At 40.8% G+C, this 15,015-nt stretch overlaps 1 protein-coding gene across 4 annotated transcripts in view; it reads right to left on the bottom strand.

Moving 5' to 3' along the window:
- The window catches only part of SNX14 (sorting nexin 14), a 58,827-nt gene that overhangs the window by 29,233 nt on the left and 14,579 nt on the right, over nt 1–15,015 (bottom strand). For 2 of the 4 annotated variants that reach the window (XM_075268238.1, XM_075268239.1), the window contains exons 12-19: nt 12,406–12,520; nt 11,981–12,136; nt 9,995–10,119; nt 9,282–9,340; nt 8,350–8,376; nt 4,696–4,831; nt 592–799; nt 417–500 (exon numbers count right to left, since the gene is read on the bottom strand). In XM_075268238.1, coding sequence (XP_075124339.1) covers nt 417–500; nt 592–799; nt 4,696–4,831; nt 8,350–8,376; nt 9,282–9,340; nt 9,995–10,119; nt 11,981–12,136; nt 12,406–12,520 — 910 coding nt within the window. The remainder of the gene's footprint in view (nt 1–416; nt 501–591; nt 800–4,695; nt 4,832–8,349; nt 8,377–9,281; nt 9,341–9,994; nt 10,120–11,980; nt 12,137–12,405; nt 12,521–15,015) is intronic. The other 2 variants (XM_075268240.1, XM_075268241.1) reach the window with 1 other exon arrangement.

Here is a 15,015-nt window from a genome sequence, read left to right as displayed (position 1 = left end):
TGCTGAAGAATTTTTGCCACAGACATTCTGTAGTGTGTTCCTCTGCAAGGTGCTGCTTTTTTGTTTAGTTTTTTTTCCTGCAGCTGATTTGAAAATGTCACTGAGGACACCCTGCAGTCTCCAGTCTTTGCATTGAGAAGCCTGAAAACCACTATGCTTCGAGTTTATAACCCACAGCACAGGTCCCTTTGCACTGCCATTTTAGTCACATCATGCCGATGAGATTTATTTAGAACTCATCCACTCTGCTGCTACTGAAGATTTTGTGGAGGCTAATCTGCTGCCATTATTGTCAGCCTGGTCCCAGCCTTTGAGACATGGTTTTAAGGTGCTGCAAGTGGACATTTATAGTGAATTGGATAGCCTTCTAATAGAGAAACAAACTCTAGTACTAAATAAGGGTCTAAAGAACATACCATGGAATTCTGTCAGTTTTGACTCCAAAACGTAAAATTCTATATATTTCCTGTAAACAGACCAATGTTCAGCTTCATGTCCAACTATAAAAAACAAAGAACAAAAAAAATAGTTAGCAACACAGTAGTATTCTACATATGAGACTGATATATGGTCTTCGTACACAATAAATACCTGCTTTTCTGTCATTTCTCTCTACATCTATACAAAACACAGGAATTCTTTCTTTGCGATCTCTTTTTTCAACATAAGCGTCTTCAAAGAAATCTACAAATGGAATGCTGATGTTCCATGCAGAGAGGTTACGAGGCGTGTTTGGAGTGGTTGCAGTGAGAACCTCCACAGGAGAATCATCTTCTAATACCATAATGCCTTCTTCAATCTGGGGGAAGAAATAAATATACTCACAGGACTGCACAAGTAGTAAAAGAATGTTTTTCTTACTATCTGACATGAAATCAGAATCAACCTTTCCCATTTTAGGTCAATTAGGATTACCAAAATTATTTAGATTTGCCAAGTGCCAGAATAATGAGAGAATTTTTTAAGGCATTTTTTATTACTTTCTGCAAAGTCAAAAGTTTACATATATTTCATTAATATTTGGTACCATTGCCCTTAAACTGTATGACTTGGGTCAAATGTTTAGGATATCCTTCCACAAGCTTCTCACAATAGTTGGTAGGAATATAGGCCCATTCCTCCTGACAAAACTGGTGTAACCGAGCCATGTTTGTAGGCCGCCTTGATCGCACCTGCCTTTTTCAGCATTGGGGAATGTGTAACAAACATTCATCCCACCAAACCAGCACTACCATTACTTATTATGGGGCCATTATAGCTCTCATTATTTAAAACATTTTGACTATACAATACCTTAAAAATATTTTTTTTCAGTTCTCCTGTAGCTATGCAAATCAGCTGCGTGACGTCTCTCAGTACAGTTGTAACACCGCCTCCATACGCTATTGTTGCTACCTCCTCCTGCCTCCTTTCCTTGTATTCTTGGGGTTAATCCCACTACTGCGCACTAAAGCCAAGGTGCACTAACTGCAGACATTCACAGAATGCTGTATTGCCAAATGGATATCTGAGATTGATATTCCACACCTTTATGCATCATTGCGCACTCGCGGTATTTTAGAGGACTTTAGAAGAGAGGGAGCCCTTCAGTTACAGAAGGGAGGCATGGTTAGCCAGTTCCTCATGAATAAGCCAGACTGTTCTTCAGAGAACAGCGAACATCGGACTTTTCTCACCTAATTAGCATACACATCCGAAAATCTTCAGGTAATGATTATAAAGAACCAGTGGGTTGTTGAGAAAACTTTTGTGAAGATTTATAAGGTACATTTCAATAAGTTTTTGGTTATGTGTTTATTTAGGGGTGAAAATGTATAGCAGGTGTACTTCACCATATTCATATCTGTCCTATCCCACAAACCCAAACCCTATCATCAACTCTTCTCAGTCACACATAAGACTGATCCCCACAATCACAGACTTCAAGAAGGCCCTGAAGACTCACCTATTCAGGAAGGCCTACAACCTCCAATAACACTACTGTCACCACTCCACCATCTGAACAGTCTCTCTCCTCACCTTCTGTCTCTAGCCCTCTTTTCTCACAGATTGTAAGCCCTTGTGGGAAGGGCCCTTTATCCCACAGTGCCAGTCGGTCACTGTTAGTATTATATTTCTTTTGTACATTTTGTGTTCCGTATGTAAACCCTTAAATGTACAGCACCATGGAATTAATGGTGCTATATAAATAAATAATAATAAAAAAAAAATTCTGAGGTGACAGGTTCCTTTCAAAGAGTAACTTTTCAAAATAAGCGGTGTACATGAGAAATGACAATTTTCCTAGCCGTTATGTGACTTATACGCTGCATTTTCACTTTTTAGGCTCTAACTCTTATTCTGTCCCTGAGCTAGAAGGTTGAGACTAGCTGCCATTATTTCTACCATAGACAGCATATGGAAAAAAATTAGGCATTCTGTTCCTCTAACTGGTCATCCCTCAGTGCGGTCTCAGCAGGTATACGACACCTCTCGCTTGGCCTGCCAATCTATGGATGGCTAATAGTCTTCGGCTATAGAGGTGTGGACTCTCCAGGACTGGTCATAAAGTTGGTATATCAAAGTACTGTGCCAAGTGTGCCTCTGTGCCGGCAATGGATTGACCAGTAACCGTGACCTCAAATAATGGAGTTTGCCTGCCATATAGTATAAAAAGAGGTCAGAAAGAGCCATCCCCTCATATCCTTTGGAAGCTGTACATTTGAGAGTCATAGTTTAGCCCTGGAGCTTCCCCATATAAAGAAAGTAAAAAGAGAGTGTAATTGTGTGAGAAACTTGCACGGCACTGACATGGCCGAGTGTTCTTATACAAGCACTTTGACAGAACTACCATTTAAATAAGATTGACGCTAGGTTCACACCTGCGTTCTACTTTCCGTTCTGTGCTTTCCGTCTTCTGCATGCCAGAAGACGGAAAGCACAGACCGGGTCCGGCCGTGAGCGTTTTATCCTCTCCGCCGCGAAACCGGATTTTTTTTATCCGGACACAGAGTACTGCATGTCCGACTTTGTGTCCGGATTAAAAAACCCGGTTTCGCGGCCGAGAGCGCAAAACGCTCACCGCCACTCACAGCCGGACATCTCTCTCACCCATTCAAATGAATGGGTGAGAGAGACTCCTGCAGGTTTCCGTCTCCTGCTCTGTTTTATGCAGGAAACAGAAACCTGCACAACGGAGAGGGCAACGCTGATGTGAACGAGCCCTTAGCCATCCAGCCACCAATAGTGGCAGAGCCTCAAATACTTCAAATTTGGAATTAAAATGACCAAGGAATGGATATATTTAGACTTACAAAGTTCTGATGGTCATTAAATATATAGATACCCATGTACTTACAGGTGTTCACAACCCAGAGGTCACAAACAAATTCCCTGGCATCGGCCAACACCTGTGGAGAAATAGGCTCGCCTAACCTTCCATGCCTGTGCAATAGAGATGGAGTGCCGGCTACAGCACAATGCTGGGACTCCAGCTCTATTGCACAGGCAACGGCAGACGTCAAAGAAGAGACGGAGCCATCCCCACAGAATGAAGCCATCTACTGTGCCCAGAAGATCTGGACAGGAAGACAGGTAAGTAGGATGAGTGTGGGGGGGGGGGGGGGGGGAGTGGCATTGGTGACGTTCCGTTTCCGGAAACGAAGGAAACAGAACGTCTCATAGTGTTATAGCAGAGCACTAAACCCACTCCCGGATTCACAGGATAGGCGTAGGTTAATGTGGATTCAACATGGAGCTTAGCTCGCGTGCGGCTATCCGCAGAAAAAGATTTATGATTATATCGACCTGTAATAACTAAGGAAAATTATACAATTTACTTATTTGAGATAAGTTCTTCAAAGTGAAAGTTACTGAAAAAAAGGTCTAGAGGGTTAGATTGTGCCTGAATCTAAAGGTTGGAGCTGCAGTGGGAGTTTTGACCAACCAGATTCAGTTCAGTGAAGCATAGTATGCAAGGTCACCAATCAACTGTAAGCTATAAAGGGATGTCACCTATAGGGAGCTTCTCAACAAAACAGAAGGAGGATCAATATTTTAATGGCAAGAGGATTATACCATTTCATAATGCAAAAGCTTTAGATCTCGTCTTTTAAAAAAAAAAGCAAAAGAAAAATTGGGGGAAAAAAACTGTGGATAACACACTAGAATTGCAATAACAACCAAAAAGCAAACAAAAACAATTACATCATATAGAGAAAAATAGAACAGAATAAAGGTGCATGTTATACTTTCTTGACTTAACTATACTTTGTTTTCTACTGTATGGGAAAACCAAGACAACATTTAGGGCTAGTTTACATGGGGGTCTGCGTGAACACATTCCATCATGGCTGCCGCTCTGGATTAGGCCCAAAAGAATGGACCTAGTCGGGAGGGAGGTGTCCCGAGGCGGACGTCCGTGGCTGATGCAGCGGCGGAATCCACCTGAAGAAAGGACAGCTTTCTTCTTTTATCCGCAAGCGGGAACAAACCACTCGCGTTAAAAGGAAAATACCAGCTCCCATTGATTTCAATGGGAGGCGGCAGGATTTTGACACGGATTTCGCGTCAAAATCCTGACCATTTTGCCTCATGTGAACTAGCCCTTATGCTTTGCTTTAAAGAAAGAGAGACCTACGTTGTAAAGAAAAAGACATGCTAGAGTAACAACAACAAATAAGTGTGCTTAAGAAGAGAAAGAAAGTCATTACATACTGCATACTCATCTCCCTCTGCCATCCCATAATTGGGTAACATTGCGCCCTCCATGGTTGTGCTCTTGAATACTCCTTTCAGTCTGCTGCCAATCTTCCCAATTCCTGAGGGCTCACCTCCTCTTTTTTGTGTTGTCCTGATTTGAAGAAAAGATGACAATTATAAGAGACATTCTGCAGTGCTACACACATCTTATAATCTCTCACATCAGTCCTTGTGCCCCAAGGAGCTCACAATCTATTTCACAGGGAAATAATTAAAGAAACCTGATGGAATGCCCCTTAATAATAAATTACAAAGTATACTGGGCACTGGAGAGTTTGATAGACTGCTATACATTGGATAATTCTAATAGGTAGCGGATAATACGTTACTCACCAAACCCTGCTCCTGTCCAAGTCCACTTCTGTTTCAGCCTCTAGGGGGTGCTGCACATTACACACAGGCACTACACATCATCTGAGTGTCATGTCCTACCGTTGTCCATTGTTTGGATGTACTGTGTAGTGCCCACTGGAATTGGAACTGGACAGGAGCGGGGATGGGTAAAATAATAGCCACCAATAGACAATGGCTAAATTTAAAAAAAGAAAAAGCCATAAAAAAAAACCAACAACATATGCGCCCCTTTATACAATGCATTACAAAGGTCATCAGACCATTCTTTAAGACTCCATCTGTGTAATGGAAGCTTCTGGATACATTTAACACATATAGTAAATGTGGAGGGGGTGCATTATGAAAGAAGTGCAAGCATCTGCCACTCAATTGAACAATGATACGTTACCTGGTATAAAGATCAATGGCAAGTGAAAGAAAAATTATCATAGAACTGAAAAATCCATCAGTTAGTATGAAGAGCGGCACAGCAAAGGAAGACTAGAATCTATTAATACAGTCAAAGTGGCACAAATAAATGCAGTCACAATAACAATCTGGAGCATGTGTATACAGCTATGTTAGGGGATAATTGGGTCATCCAGGCAGCAATGTTAAGACAAAGATGCATTAGGTAAACAGTACTGGGCACGGCACCTATTTATTGGTCATGCATTCAGTGTAATGATGCAGGAGCCTTACATACTGCCTTTACTAAACAGAACAATCTCTATGTACTGATCCATACTATGTGCATTGGGGAAGATTTATTATTGTCTCCCAATGCCAGAAAACTGGTGTAAAAAAAACCAAATAAATAAAGTTACAAACCTTATTTGAACTTATGCTGTCCTCACCAGTTTCAGAAAAGGGAGTGTGACACTGTAGAGATATGGATGGGGCCAGTGGTCCCGCCAGATTTATCATCATTTACACCAGTTTTCTGGTGTAAGGGAAGACATAAATCTACATACACTTGAACAGCATGGACTTCTGAAAGATGCCCTTCATCTATGAGGAAGCAAGTACCAGTACAGGGGGCTATCAAGACCAGTATGGTAAAGGCCAATCTTTATAAATCTGCCCCTCTATGTTATTCCTTATACATACGGTAAGTTATTCCTTATACATGTATAAAACTGTGGGACACTGAAACATCATCATCAGTTCTACGTAAAGGCAGTATATTGCTGTATAAAGGGAATCTGTATCCTATTTTTACCCTTGGTAGCACACATGACATATGTATTGCCTTAAAGGGAGTCTATCACCAAGGTGAAGCATATTAAACCAGCAACACAATTAGATAGGTCAGGCTCACATGAATGAGATGCTTTTATCCCCGTAAAAATGTGTGCCTGCACTGCACTTATATTCACTTATTTCAGATTATGCAAAAGAGCAGTCTGGAGCACCGAGAGCATCTCCACAATACTCATATGCAAGGTGAGACTTGCAGGTTTCATATGACACCAGACTGCAATTCTAACTGTAAAACTTCCAGAGGAACCAGTCGAAAACATAGTTGGGACTGGATTTATATGCAGTTGCAAATGTTGCCAACCCTGGCTGTGTTTTCGCCTGGCAGAGATGCTGGGTGTACACATAACCGTTCGAAAAAACAGCGCTTCCAACTTGAGAAAAAGGTTCCTCTTTATTTAAAGAAATCACTCAAATGCATTTCATGGGAAAACTCCTTCAAGTCAGATACTGTCCAAATCTCATCTGAATAAGGTGTTTACCCAAAATACATTTGACTGGATTTACTTTACAAATTTATCTATAAATAAAGAGGAACCTTTCCCTGAAGTTGGCAAGCTCCAACAAGTCCCGTTTTTTTCTGATTGTTTATTGTACAGCCAAAATCTCTCTCTTCTGAACTTAAAGAAGATCATTCAACACCTACAAGTCCAGTTATTTACATCAAATACTAGGTGCTGCTCCACTCATTCTGATGCAGTTGGAATTTTTCCTCTAACCTCCACTGTTCCTGAGTGATACATGCAATTCTAGTTGGTACAGAAACTAAATAACATATCAGACACTGTTAGGAGAGCTGAGGCAGGCAGGAGCAGCCAATGGGGCTGAATCTGAGCTCTGACACTGGCTGACAGATTGGAGTTCTAATTCCGTCCCCCTGCCTGACAGTGACTTCTGACAGTACAGAGCTTAGGGCTCGTTCACATCTGCGCCTGGTCTCCGTTCTGCAGGCTTCCGTTTCCTGCACAAAACAGAGGCAGGAGATGGAAACCTGCAGGACTCTTTCAAACCTATTCATTTGAATGGGTTTGAAAGATGTCCGGCCGTGAGCAGCAGTGAGCGTTTTATGCGTTTTTTTAATCCGGACACAGAGTCGGACATGCAGTATTCTGTGTCCGGTTTAAAAAAACGGTTTCGCGGCGGAGAGCATAAAATGCTCACCGCCGCTCACGGCCGGAGAGCATAAAACGCTCACCTCCGCTCACGGCCGGACCCGGTCTGTGGTTTCCATCTTCTTGCATGCAGAAGACGGAAACCACAGAATGGAGACCCGAACACAAATGTGAACCTAGCGTTAAAGGGAACCCATCTCATTGGACTCATTTCTGCTGCTGACAGAGGCTGTGCAGTTCTTTAGTGAAGACAAGGATGTATACTTCGGCTTCACACTGCAAGTGACGGAGATACAGGGCATGCGCACTGAAGCCAAGGTGTACTCCTCAGTAAAGAACTGCGTCAGTGTGAGTAGTAAAGTGGCATGGTGAATATAAAAGCTTTTTTATTTTTATTGCGGGCACTGATGGCTTGGTAACAGTGTGATTCGGAACATTAAACCCAAGGTCCATGAGGACTTGTCGGTGGTTTAGTGTCCCAAATTGCCCTGACAGATTTAAATAGCACATCAGACACCAAAACTAACTAAACTTGTTGCAGTCTTTATCTAATCGCTGCTGCTTCCTTGTTTAAATAATGAACAGCTTTTGGACCGCCATAGATGAAAAATTAGTAAAAAATTGTAGGTACACTTTATATAAGAATATTAACGCATTGTTATCCCTTCATCCTGATGATGGTATCTGAAATTGGATTCCCACCAATGCAATACCCTTTTACTACATCAGCTGTAAAAGTCATGTGTTGGTGCTTTGGGTGTCATGAATGCATTAAAAAGGACTGGGAGAAAATAGGACACAATTTCCAATGAAGACCAAGAAACTCACACAAGAGATATAGCACAAAAATGCAACCACATAGATACAGAGTGAAGCAATTCCAACATGCTGTGTGGAAACTCACCGTATATCATCCAAACTGAGGCTATTTCTGCAATAAGTATATATAAGTCATAGTCAATATGTTACAAAAGTAACACCGCTTGATGTCGGAAAATGTCACGCCTCTGTGTGTTACAAGAATCGTAACGTCACCAAGCTAGATGGTCACCAGTAAAACTGGAGCCTGCTGCTAGGCCGGAGAACTGTACCTTTGAGGTCTATAAAGCTCAGAGTTTGCACTTATTGTTTGTTAGGCGTCTTCTCACAGTAGCTTTACTTTGACAAGGGGGGAGATTATTCTGATGCTAGAGCTAAATAAAAACTTTCTAATCACAGCCAAAGGACTTTATATACATCAGCATAGGTCCAGCATGGCCCTGGGCCATTTCTGAGTGAAAGAGACTCAGATGGAGCAGATTCTCTTCTACTTACTGTTAACAGTATAAGACAGCTAGTCTCCACCAACTAGCTCAAAGAAAAATGCAAACTAAAGCTTTCAGAGGGGAAAATTGCAGAGTTCAAGTCATGTAATGGCCAGAAATAGTATTAACCCCATGTACTATAGTCTACTATAAATTAAAGAAAATTTGTTCAAAGGCAATCTATTTTAAGTATTAAATACATCAAGTAATATTATTTATCAATAAATACACGTGTAGTATTAAAGGGAGTCTGTCAGCAGGAAAAACCTCATTAAACCTGACACAGTCCCTTATAGTGCTGAACTGCTGCTTTATTTTGATGTAAATCCATTTTTATTAATATGCAAATGAGACAAGATTGCATCAGGGCATCTTTTACAGAGGCTGAGCATTGCTGCTAAATTATCCGTTCACTCATTCCCCTCTCATCCAGAATCCAGTTTCCCCGCCTGCTCTTGACAGGCACAGACTCCCTTTAAACCCATATTCAAGATGAATATTCCACAATTAATATAAAATATTTGAGGTATACCTGTTAAATTTTGAACTTCGTGTAGGGGACTCTGCACCTTCAAGTAACTGTCTAAAATACTAGTAAAAAATAATAATATTTAGTTTAAAATAAATAAACAAAAATACATAATAAGTAATAATAATGAAAAAAGTATATTAGTTGAATGTACACATTACATAAATATCAGAGTATTCCACCTCCAATCTTAGGCCTGGTTCAAATCTGCGTTTGGGTTTCTGTTCGGGGAGTCCGCTTGGGGACCCCTCTAAACGGGAAACCTATACGCATAAAAAGCAGTTACCTGGGACGATAGACTATAATGTGGTCCATATGGATTCCGCACAAAACATGCGGAGAGAAAAGTCCTGCAAGCATTAATAATAATCAGGTGGGCATTGTCAGGCAGGAGCAGGAAAAGGAGCTCCAAACAGAGGTCAGAGATCAAAATCAAACTTCTTGCCTGCACCTGCCTGTACAGAGTCTAAATAGTATATAAGGCACCGAAACGAACAATAGTTATTGTTTGGGAATGGAGGAAGCTATAGAATAAATACCAACTGTGCCGGAAATAGCTGGACTTGGCAAAGGGGATGAAAGGTCCTCTTTAATGACTGCTAGGAAAATAAGTCATCAATGTACCAATCAGTCTACTGATCAGCTTCTGGACCCAAGAAGTAAGCTATTTTCACTTGTATTATGTAGGTACTGTAATAACAAAGGTCATTATTTACCTCATCACTGTGACAAAACATAGGAGTGAAAACATTCTCAAGTAGGGAAAGGACATGTTCATAAGCTTCAAACAGGCATCTCATAGTTTGGAGCTTCACCACTTCATTGTAGGGACCATCTGCAACTAAAACAGGAGATCAAAGTTTACAAACCTATTGAAGACAAAAAAAAAAAGGCATGAACATGTGCACATTTGTACGGACAATCACTTAGCATCTCTTATCCAGCATAAGGTAGAATAGATACATAGCTGTAACAAATTGTGCAGTACAGGTTACCAATCTATAAGTAAAATGACAGGTAAACAAAAATGAGACAAAGAATGTCCTTGTCCATAAAAGCCTACATTGTTGCTTACCTTATTGCAGCTATTTTTTAGCTAGTAGAAAGGCTACAAATCTATTACATTAGTGGAGTTATCTAAGCTTACAAGAATAAAAGCTCATAAGACCTATCCTAAGGACAGGTCATCAATTAAAGAACAGTTGTTTGAAGCGACAGCCTCTGGTTCACATGCCATGTGATGTCATGATCAGTCACATGGCCCGTTTACTGCTAAAAAAAAAATGTTGCATTTTACAGTACCAGAAAAGTGAATAATATTTCGGCATATTCTTATCCAAACATTATGGGGGGGGGGGACTGCAGTAAAGATGCCTTTTCAAAAAAATGCAGCATGTTAATTAGATGTGGAATTGTGAGCATTTTCCTTATAGATTTAAGGGGGAAGAAAAAAAAGCTGAGAACAACAAAGTAAAAACTCTATGAAATGTACAGCATTTTTTTCCCCACAGTGTTTCACTATGTGGGAGTTTAGCCTTAAAGGGGTTGGACAACCCATTTAACTTTTAAATCAGCTGGGGGCAGCAAGTAAAATTAAAAAAAAAAAAGCATACTCACCTGTTCCCAATGCTCCGATGTCCTCCCGGGTTTCTTCCCGAGTTCCACTGAAGCCACTGATGGGACTCAGCGGTCACGTGACCTTCACTGATTGACCCCAGAGACCCTTTGAGCAGAAGGACTGGAATGCACAGGGAGGAAACCAGAGCATCGGGGGCAGGTGAGTTTTTACCTGGACATCACCTTTAAAGCTAAGGCCAAGCATTGCAGAAATGCAGTGTTTGGGGCCAATATGGAAACACAGCAGAGAGAAAAAAAAAAGAATTTAACAGTATCAGCAAATTTCAATATAGATTTAAAAGGGAAAGAAAAAATGCAGCAAAAACTCATTTTCCATGCGTTTTTTTAAAGCTGGGTTTTACTATTTGGGGCCTTAGTCTAAACATCAAGTTTTGTTGGGGCATGTATACATTTAGTATAAAACTATGTTTGATAACTCAGTTGGGTTTCTTCTAAACAGTTAGACCAAAAATTAAAAATAAAGAAAAAAAAACGACAAAAAAAAAAAAAAAAGTAAGTTGATTGGGTTTGCTCTAAAACAAACTGGAACCAAACTAGTCGACGAATATTCTGTGCCTTAAACCAGGGGTGTCAGTTTTTTGTATTAGAACTATTTATTGAAAGACAAGATATGTATATGGGAGATTTTCATATTCACTGATCATATGCATGAAGCAAATTGATTACTCCAACCAGCGAAGATCATGGCACAGGGGTCTGGATCTGGCAATACATTGATGCACCGTGTTGCAAGCCAGACCATCCCGTAGATGTATTTTGATAGGAGGGCTGTAGATAAAATAGAGGAATGATCTTCACTGGTTGGAATAATCGATTTGCCTCATGCACACAAATCTGTTGACACACAGAGACAAAATATTCAATCACGGATTATGAAGATCATGTGTGTAGCTCAGCTTTTAATATATAGTCCTAATATGCCGGCCTGACTCAAATGGTTTCAGGCACAGAATATTTTTGTCGGGAGGTATGGTTCCAGCTTATTTTAGAGTATACCCAATAAACTTACATTTTTAGTGTTTTTTCTTTATTTTTCACTTTTTGTCAGGCATGCATACACTTACTTCTTTGGATTTCATCCACGATGAAGGGGTCAAACCTTATTTTATCAATGCTTTCTTCCAAGCAATAAGTTACATAGATCTTCTTCACTTCCTCATGAAGAGCGAGCATTTCGGCATCAGGCAACTCAGGCCTTAAAATCTTGTCATTAAATTCCTCTATGTAAAAAACACAGAAAAAACACAGAATAGGTGATAAATGTCTGACTCGTGGGGGTCTGACAGATGGTACCCTACTCATGCGTAAAGGAGTAACATTCTAGGGACTGTATCGATTATTACTAGAACATCGTTAGAAGGCATAAAAAGATGTGAGTGTATGAATTGATGTATTAGCTTAACATCAGACAAGAAGGGATTCCCTTTCTTATAAAGCTCCTGCAATTGTGTGTTCATTTATTTTTCTAAAAGGTGCCTCAGTGACTTACCCACAGTCAAACAAAATTGTAAAACATGTACAGCTCCCTCCTGTTTGAGGAAATTCATGAAGCGGAAAAGAAGGTCCTGCTCTGCCCTGATCTCCTTCAGCTCTAGCTTCAGAACCTCAAAAAAAAAAAAAAAAAAAATGGATAAAATACAAAGCTTGTCCCAGTTATATAACAAAGCTAATATGGAAGCAATCACGCATGGTATCACAAAAAGTTGGAGGCGCACTATCCTAAGGCAAACATGTAATAAAGCAGAAAAGGGAATTAAAACATGAAGTTTTCATATAAAATGTATTATTCATTTCTACTTTCTAATCCAAATATCTATAAGAACACACCAGGATTAAAGGAGATGCAACCTGTTGGGGTTAAGTTATTAACAAGGCCTTTACGGACCATCCCAGGTTGCATGTTCCATAAAGGTGTACAATAGGAGACCTTTAGTATAAGATCAGCCCTGTGGGAGGAAAGGCAAGAGATCCCAAAGGGTGAAGAGGGACAAGAGCAGGACCATAAGATCCTGTGAGTTTGGATGTTTGTGGGTTTGTGTGTTTGGATGTTTGTTCCTCAATCACGCAAAACCCGCTCCACCAATTTGGCTGAAATTTTCCACAAACATAGTTACTACACTGGATTGCGCAATAGGTTACTTTTCGTCACAATAGCGCACATACGTTTTTCCCAGGACCTCCACAAAACCCAAACTCGCATCACTATCTCTGCAATCTCACACACTTTGGACCATAGAAAGCCACAAAATTCATATTACCCTCTACAGCAGAGGTCAGCAACCCCTGGCACACGTGCCAAGAGTGGCACTCATGCCATATTTCACTGGCATGCCAGCAGCACAGGACCTGCAAGAGTTAAATGAAGTCCGAGTCTCTTCAGTGCTCTGCTAGAACTGAGGCATAAGGACACTCCCCTTTGAGAGGGGTGCAGGAAACCCAGGGGGTGGAGCTTAATCGCTCAGGTTTGTGCCTGCAATAGTCGTCTGCATCCTGCAAAGATTCCCCGAGGAGGAAAGGAAGCTGCTAGCAAAATGAAACTGAAAAACACACAGGTACATAGGATTACTATTCTCATTAATGTCAGGCATTTGGGGTTATTAGTTTAGTCTTAGTAACTCCATGTGCCTCACATTAATAGGAATAAACCCCATCATGTCCCTCATATTAACCCCTGTGTGCCTCATATTAATAGGAATAGACCCCATCATGTCCCTCATATTAACCCCTGTGTGCCTCATATAAAGGTTACTAATATGTGAGACATATGGAGCTACTAATAAAAGACCTCAATAATGAAGATACTTAATTATTACCTCCAAGTACTCACATATCATTAACTCTTACACAAGGGTTAATTTGAGGGACATGATGGGGTTAATTGCTATTAATAAGAGGCGCATGGAGTTACTAAACTGTCATGCACAGGGCCAGACTTTATGTTGCTTGCTCAAGAGTATCCTGTGCCCAAAACTTACATGTACTGGCGGAAAATAACAAATCATACAATGTCGTATATCGAAGTATATTCACTTGAAATACCTCTGTCCCAAAGACACTATGTACAGTTTCTCAGAACACCGTATAGCAGCTGAAATACTAATTACATTCAACACAAAAGTCTCATGTGTTCTCAGAATTACAGCAAAAACAAGATACACAGTTACATTTCATATCCCATACCTTATACACAGTACGAAAACCTTAGCCGCGCCTGTATATACCAACTGCTACAATCACCGCAGACGAAGTCGCGGGTACCAGCTAGTAAACCAATATGGCCCCACATAGGATGAGTGAAAAGAATCTAAGATAGGGACAGTGGCCATACATCAATACTAATCCACCCTGAGAATCCTGACTGTGGAAAAATTACGGCCCTCCAGGGGAGACTTGATGAAAAATAAAATAAAAATTAAACCCCCCCCCCCCCCCACATCCTAGGAACTTCCTTCCTAAGACGCACAAGTTAGAACCAGCAGGAACTGGCAAGACAAGGGAAACTGCCTTCCATGGGGAACAGGCCAGAAAAGTGGAAGAAACAGCTTCTACCAACCCCCGGATGCAGGAATTGGGCCGAGAGGCACCTGGACCTGGTAACCACTGAACCAGGAGGCTGGGTTTAGATTGGAAAACAGAGGACTACAGAAAACAGGAGCCCTGCAGGTCATGTGACAGGCACACAAACTGCAAGGGTCCTAGCCGGAGACTATCTAGATGCTACAAGGAAGCGGATCATTCCACAATAACACAGCAGGATGCTGGGGAACTCTGATGGTCCAATCCTGGGACTAAAGGAAGTCAAAAAGAGACACAGAGATTCTCAGAATAAGGAAGAGCTTCATGTAAAAGATGACATCGGGCTGAGCCGCTAGGACCTGTTAAGATAGTTTTTACATTATATGATATAAATTGAATATTTTCCATTATTGATATTTGATCAGCATTTGACCCAGACAGATGCTAGTTGTATGACAGGGAAGACACGTTCCTGTTCAAGTTTCTGTCTAGGTCGTCAGCGGTTTATGTTTAATCTTTTTAGATGTCAGAATATTACTTCTGTATTTTTAAAATGTCAACCACAAAAGTCATATGAGCAATT

Source organism: Leptodactylus fuscus, chromosome 3 (assembly GCF_031893055.1).
Source record: "Leptodactylus fuscus isolate aLepFus1 chromosome 3, aLepFus1.hap2, whole genome shotgun sequence".
NCBI lineage: Eukaryota > Metazoa > Chordata > Amphibia > Anura > Leptodactylidae > Leptodactylus > Leptodactylus fuscus.
This window is presented reverse-complemented; position numbering and strand designations above follow the sequence as displayed.